This window comes from Drosophila kikkawai, chromosome 3R (assembly GCF_030179895.1).
Source record: "Drosophila kikkawai strain 14028-0561.14 chromosome 3R, DkikHiC1v2, whole genome shotgun sequence".
NCBI lineage: Eukaryota > Metazoa > Arthropoda > Insecta > Diptera > Drosophilidae > Drosophila > Drosophila kikkawai.
In genome coordinates, this window is record NC_091731.1 from 13,454,294 (window position 1) to 13,462,211 (window position 7,918).

General features: G+C 39.1%; 1 protein-coding gene across 1 annotated transcript; it reads right to left on the reverse strand.

The window, feature by feature from the left end:
• Positions 1-1,515: 1,515 nt before the first annotated feature.
• Positions 1,516-4,386, reverse strand: LOC108083922 (calcyphosin-like protein). Its single transcript, XM_070287188.1, has 5 exons — positions 4,232-4,386; positions 3,990-4,138; positions 2,137-2,256; positions 2,006-2,063; positions 1,516-1,949 (listed from the first exon to the last, which is right to left on the reverse strand). The coding sequence occupies exons 1-5, from the start codon at positions 4,247-4,249 to the stop codon at positions 1,635-1,637; spliced, it is 660 nt and encodes a 219-aa protein (XP_070143289.1). The 5' UTR covers positions 4,250-4,386; the 3' UTR covers positions 1,516-1,634.
• Positions 4,387-7,918: the final 3,532 nt, after the last annotated feature.

Here is a 7,918-nt window from a genome sequence, read left to right on the forward strand (position 1 = left end):
ACTTGACAGTGTTACGTGTATGTATGCGCGAGTGTGTGTGTGTGTCCCAGGTAGTTAGTTAATTAATATTCCCGTTGCCGCACGTTTCATGTTTGCATTAATTTGGCAGGTAACTTGTCAACATTGTTGTTGTTGCCCAGCGCTGTTGGCCCCTTTGGCCTGATGAGGATGTCGGCTGTTGGCTGTAGGATGTAGGATGTAGGATGTCGGCGTTGGCGGGCTTTGTCTAACAAGCTGCTCACAGATACACCCGCAGACGGGCAGACGGAGCACAGCTAAGGAGGCACGCGCACACACACTAACTGTATGTTCCTTGGCTTGTAATTAGCAAAGATCGAAGTGATTTAATTACTTAGGCAAACTTTTAACATTGCCTACATGGCATACAAAAACTTGACTGCGTAATCAGGCCGAAAAGACGTTTGCCGAGCTGTTATCGATATCGGTGTAGGTTGCGTCATGTTTACCCGGCTTATAATCAGATGTGGTATTCTTATCACTGATGCGAAATGAATGTAATTAGAGTTTGCCAATTGCCGCCGACGCCATGGCCTAATAACCCTCTAATTAAGCATTTGGCCAGGCCTGTAGGTTTTCTCCCTGGGGGCCAGAATTTCGGATAAGTGTATCTAACCGCTTTACAGGAATCCAGTTTGTCAACCAACATTTTCTCACTTGCCTTTTTCAAGAACAGGTTTATGCCTTCACACTAAGGACATTCTATGTTAAAGATGTAATGAGAATAAAAAAAGTATATTTAAAATATTTTATAAAGAATTTAAAGTAGTTTTTGGGCCATAAATATAGTATATTTTGTATTTTTCTGTAAAATAATCTTAACTCCCAATATAAGAGTTGAATTTTCAACAGCATTTTATAGATCGCATAAACGCAGCTATAGACAGCCCCACACATGTAAATACCAGCTAATCAGGCTTATTTGTTTTGTCTGTGTTAGCTGGTCTGACTTTTTGCCAAACTGACTTTTATTAAAAGCGACAAAAACACGGCTAACGATTGCGCATACGCCGCATATGCCGCGCCAACACCAACACCAACACCAACACCCACAACCAAATCCAAACCCCAATCCTGTCACGCTGCTCAGCGAGTGTTACGCCGTGCTTTGCGGCTTCACAATGTACAAGTAATCTAATTAGTTTTATGCTAATTAGCACGCGGCTTTAATTTAATAAATTATTATAGCGCATTATTTGGCCAAAACTACACGCAACTCGGTCGCGAGAAGGAGGTGGACATCGAATGTTTACGGCTCGACTGATTTGCGTTGTCATTTCGCAAATCGCTGGGCAAAGCCAAAGATTAGGTTAGTTAAAGCGGTTTAAAGCCGAAAATAACAGCTGTCGGGAATCATGAAAAAAATTAAAATGGGCATTAGATTTTAAATAGATTTGAAATATGGAAACTACTGGCTTTGGGTACATTTTTAAGTATAGACAAGAGCAACATTTTTCAATGTAGTAAATACTTTCTTTTAAATAAAACAACTAGGCATTCAACATTACTAGTTAATTTAATTAAAACATTGGCTTTTAGTTATTATTCTCGTGCGCTGATCAAGCTTTAAAGACGGCAAATGGACGTTAAATTTGGAACTCTAAGAGGAACACAATCTATAATTTGTAGGCGTGTCGCATCACCAGATCGAAGTAGGCGTCGTTGTCAATCGAGGCGCTGATTGTGGCATAGTAGTTGATGAACTCCTCCTTGGTCACGATGCCATCCGGATTGGGAGCACCAGCCTCAAAGTTCTTGAGAAAGGATGTGAAAATCTCGTTCTCTGTCATCTCGCCGCTTTGATACTTAGGATGGTCCCGCACCGAATAGACATTCTTCAAGTCGACAGCAGTTATTTGGCCATCCCCGTTGACATCCATCTTGGCGAATGCCTTTTCGATTAAAGCAATTCGGGTTTTATTCATGGGAGGCTGTAAAGGACAATATTTGAATACATTTAACTCTTGGTTTTTATTAGCATCCTTACCCTTAATTGTACCAAAAATTCGGTCATATTGATGGTGCCGCTTCCATCAGTATCGAAGCTGTAAAGTACAATAAATATTTATTAAATTCTTTAAAAATATTTATAAATAGGAAATGGGGTAAAATACCAACCTGCTGAACATCTGCTGAATTTCAGAGTCACTCAACTCCAGGCCGATATCAGAGACTCCCTTCTTGAACTCCTCCGCATTGAGGCTCTTGCTGCCATCATCGTCCATCACTCGAAATGTCCTGGAAAATTGAAAATAGAAAAAAGATCATACCACCATAACGAGGCGAATCGAAGACCACAAAAATAATTCTCAATATGGCTGGCGAAATGGAAATATATTCCTATTATTGCCGCGGGACAAAGAGCGCCGGATAAGAATATGCCATTGATAGATGCTCAGAAAAGTGTGGGCGGCTGTGGGAGGCGAGCTCATTCAGCTATGCATTCGATGCATTGAATTTTCCGGCTGGCAAACAAACAAATTGCATAAATACAAATGAAAATGCGCGCTCACGAGGACGAGGCCAATAGGCGCAGCCACCATCCGACCAACAAACAAACAAGTGCACACGCCGCGCCGTACATATGTTGCAGATGCGAGGATTTTGTACAAAATGTCTATATATTCAAAACGGAAATTTGTTAGCAGACAGCGGGACGGCCAGGACGGTATAGCGGAAAATGGAGGGGCAGGTGGCAGGCAGGTGGGTGCGGTTGGCTCCTCGGAGCTCAAATTGAAATAAAAACTAACAGTGGGCCGATCCCCATACTGTGTGGATTGTGGGCACATATGTAGCTGCACTGTCAGAAAAACTGAATCCTGAATCCTGGATCCTGAGATCGACCTTTAATTACTTGAACTTAATGTTCAATATTTCTTTATAATTTTAAGATTTCATTATTGATTTTTGTGTGTTCTAAGCCATATTATTTAAAATAAATGCAAAACTTAAATCTTATTTTAACTGGGCCAAAAGAATACATATTTCCTGATAAAATGTATAACAATTGTACTTTCTTTCCTCAAATATACCATTAAAATAAATATTAATCTTCGTAAAATCTTTTAAAGTGAACTCAAAACTTATTAATCTTGATTTGCTAATATTTGTTTCCTACACCAATTGTACTATTTAATTCATAGATTTTCTTCGAGTGTGGCTTTACTCACCAGCAACTAGAGAAATCCAATTATGTTTGTTTGCATTCAGTCAGCGATTTTTGCCACTCGCACTCAGCCTTCGCTTCAGTCTCACTGCCAGCATCATAGTTATAGTTTTTTTTTCTCTATTTTTTTCTATGCAGTTTCCCTGTGTTTTTTCCTGCCCGGCCTGCACACACTTGAAAGCGCTTTCGAGAATGTTAGTTCAACATGCACTCGAACTCTCGGCAGGCTCGTATTTACATGCGCCTAGGCGAGCCTGAACTTAACATCATCATCAGCAGCAGCGGCGGCAGGATCAGGGGCAGCACCAGGCAGACCCCGCAAAGTTTCAGTTTTATTTGCCACCGACCATCTTCACCTACCCTACACCTCGCTATACTATGTGTTCTTGCTCCCGTTCTCGTCACTTGTCGGACACTCAACAATTTCATCATTTTAATACACCATCCCGGCCATGTTGCGCTTCACGAGAGGCTCATCAGAGCAGGGAGTATTTTTTTGGGAAATATGTATGCATCTTGGCCACACGAACGGGGGATAAATTGGACAAAATTCGAGTATCCTAACTTGGTTAAATTCGATATAATTTTTATCTTCATAAACAAGATTAAAGGGTATTATCTCTGCTATCCAATCAGAGCCACTCCCAACAAGTGTGCTGATAAGAAACAAATAGCAAACAGTCCACTAACCCTACAGTTCTCTCGAACATTATGCAAACAGAACGAGCTCACCTAACCCTTGATCAAGTTAACCTATCGAAAGGGAGGGGGAAACGAACGGATGTCGTGGTTTTCGGTAACTCACCTGGCCAGGCCCAAGATGCCAGTGGCGCCGCGACTGAGGCACTGGAGGCGCAATTTGTAAATTGGATCCTTGTCGAGGCCATTGGCCAACTCGCGCTTGGCCGAGTTTATCAGGGCGGCCTCCTTCGAGTAGGCGCTCTCACGTTGCATCTGCGGAAGAAACAAATTGATTTAAAACCGACCAGCACTTCATTTGATGTTAGTTTTAATAAAGCAATGAGAGCCAAATATAATTTTATATACTGTTGAAGAGGGAGCCATGTTTGTCCAATTGAAATTTCTGGTAAAAATATAAAAATTATAACTGGATATTTAAATGGCACTAAAAACAAACTTTTGAAATGAACCAATACTTTCCCAATGGAAATCTGACATGTATGACACTGCCAACTAAAAATATCAAGACTCAAAGAAACCTTTAAGGCAAAACTTCAATATTGTCAATGAAAGGAAAACTGTTTACCATTCCTTTATCTATTTTTGTGTGGATTTAATTATTATTCCCCTCCTCCCTCCCTCTCTGTAAGCTGACTTAAGAGCCGTCAATGGCCCAGGGCGATTAACAAGAATTTGTTTGATATTTAATTTCTGTTTTTAAGCTGCCACAATAATTGTCAGCACGGCAAATACTTTTACTTTACACCGGCAATTGCGATGGCGTCGGTTTCCAGGGCTATGACAGCCATGACCGCGGGCAACTACACCCGGAATTGATTTACTTTAGCTCAAAGGCGCCTAATTATGCCCGATCTCCAGGAAACCAAAGTACGCACTGTAATTTACCGAGTTGATTTGCATTTTAAATTAATCTGGCCAAATATGACTTGCCAGCCACTTATGGCACATCGAGTTTACGCTTCACATCACTCAAAGGCTTGCCAGTTGTTCGCTATTTTAATTTAAAATTCTTAAATGTGGATTTGAAGAAAATAAATATTGTCTCAGGAGCTTAACCTTAAGAGAACACTTCAAGTACTGAGAACTCGTTTAGATTAATTGAACTTTGGGTAGATAATGAACAAATTATATAAGAAAGCTCTAAAATTATAATATATTCTTGATAGTGAACGTATTTTCTGTCATTTCTCGCTGTGTGGAAAAACACACCTCTAATTTGGGCCGCAATCTCCATTGAGCTGCCACCCACACGGGCGGGGGATCAACTCTGGCCAGGTGGCACTTGGCTCAATGAACTGTGACGACTCGGGGTCCAAACTAGTTTGATTAGCACTCAATTTGGCGGGCGGGTGCAAGTGTGTGCACTCACCTCAATATTTCACGCATGACATCACAATAATGCCAGATTCACCTACATATATGTATGAGCGATGACAAAATTTGCCCACCAAGCTTTGTAAGCATTTAATTAACATTAGGACGCCTCATTTAGAAAGTCATGGATTTAATAAGGGATTACATTGGCCTTCAAGTTTGTAAATTTCATCAGATAAGAAAAGAAGATAACATAAATATAGAAAGCACAGAAATAATGTTGAATGCTTGTTTTTATACCCTTGCAGGGTATTATAATTTCAGTCAGAAGTTTGCAACGCAGTGAAGGAGACCTTTCCGACCCTATAAAGTATATATATTCTTGATCAGCATCAACAGCCGAGTCGATCTAGCCATGTCCGTCTGTCCGTCTGTCCATCTGTCCGTCTGTCCGTCTGTCTGTTTCTACGCAAACTAGTCCCTCAGTTTTAAAGCTATCTGAATGAAACTTTGCATATAGTCTTCTATATACTCTCACTGCTATATATGTCGGAACGGGCCGGATCGGACGACTATATCATATAGCTCCCATACAAATGTTCGATAAATTTTTAGAAAAAAAATTATAACTTAGCTGTTTTTCAACATTTTTGCACCATTTTTTAGATATGGCCATTTTATATTATCCGAAAAGTGCTTGTCAAACTGTAAAAGTTGAATCTCACTTGGACCAGTGCTTATCAAACTGTAATCTGAACTTCCGCCTAAAAGATGCCACGTTTTTAATAGAAAACCCCAAAAGTATGCTTTAATTTTATAATAATGCTAATGAGCATCACAGATGCAAGTGAGCAAAATTTTTCATTCAATTTGGCCGCTTTCCACACTGGGATAACAGGCGAACAGAAACCAGCAGCAAGCAACTGAAAACTGGTATAAACTGTTATAAAAACTTTTGTGCAAATATAATAATTGGTATAAACTGTTATATTTCATTTTATGCATTTATACCTATTTGTTGCCGACAACAACAGCTTGATGGCAACAACAACCCCTTTACAACAACATCCCTGCAGCAGTCCATACAAATTTCTGAAATTTTCCATGCAAATTGCCCGTTTCCCAAATTGGGATAACAGGCGAACAGAAACCAGCAGCAAGCAACTGAAAACTGGTATAAACTGTTATAAAAAGTCCAAGTTTCGAACCATTGATCTTGGAGTAAGCGAAGACTCAAACCAGATGTGACCATATTGTACATTTTTTGGCTAAAATGTTGCTTAAATGCACCTGGGCACACTGAATCTGACTTTGCATCAGTGATGCTCATCTATCTATTTTGTCCCAATAAAGAAATATAGCTAGATGGGCATCACTGCTATTACGCCTGATATATTGCCTCCCAATATTGCAAAATAGCTACATGAGCATCACTGATGCAAAGTCTGATTTTATAGCCTCCCAATATTGCAATATAGCCAGATGAGCATCACTGCCATTAAGCCCGATTTTATAGCCTCCCAATATTGCAATATAGCTAGATGAGCATCACTGATGCAGATGAGCATCACTGATGCAGATGAGCATCACTGATGCAGATGAGCATCACTGATGCAGATGAGCATCACTGATGCAGATGAGCATCACTGATGCAGATGAGCATCACTGATGGAAGTGAGCATCACTGATGGAAGTGAGCATCACTGAAGGAATTGAGCATCACTGATGGAAGTGAGCATCACTGATGGAGATGAGCATCACTGATGCAAGTGAGCAAATTTTTTCATTCGATTTGGCCGCTTTCCAAACTGGGGTAACAGGCGAACAGAAACCAGCAGCAAGCAACTGAAAACTGGTATAAACTGTTATAAAAAGTCCAAGTTTCAAACCATTTCGGAGCCGGCGGAAGTAAGCGGAGACTCAAACCTTTTGAATCCAAATTTAGGTGTTATTTTACAACTGCACCTGGGCACACTGAAACTGATCGTCGCTAAATTCAAATTTGACAGTTAAATTCAAATTCAAATTTTGCAGTTAAAATATTTAAAAAATTTTTTTAAATTCTAAAAAAATTTTAAAAATCTAAAAAAATATGTTAAAATATTAGAAAAAAATTTTAAATCTAATTTGAGACATGAGCTTCTGGTATTTTATCAGAATTTTGGTATAAATTTTATGAAAATCGGACGACTATATCTTATAGCTGCCATAGGAACGATAGGGAAAGTAATAGACAAAATTATAACTTCGTTGTTTTTCAACGTATTTTCATTTACTTTAAGACATGAGCTTATTTCAGAATTTTGGTAACAATATTATGAAAATCGGACAACTATATCATATAGCTGCCATAGAAGCGATCCGTAGATGTAGAGAAAATGTAAAGCTGGGAATGTATAACTGTAACTTTCAAACTGTAAACATAATAAGTATAGGTAAAATGTTATGAAACTCTGTTTAGTGTCTGTTTTCGGCATTATAATTTATGATATAAATATGAAAACCAATCTGCAAGGGTATACAAACTTCGGCGTGCCGAAGTTAGCTTCCTTTCTTGTTTTAAATTGTATTAATAGCTTTTATTGAAAATCACAATTTGTTTATATTATTAAATACCTACTTGTAATCTAAGCATGGTCCTGACACGGTGTATTCCAGAAAACTCCTGACTTATGACTTTAGCAAGGAGTATATTATTTTATTATTCTTTTTATTTAT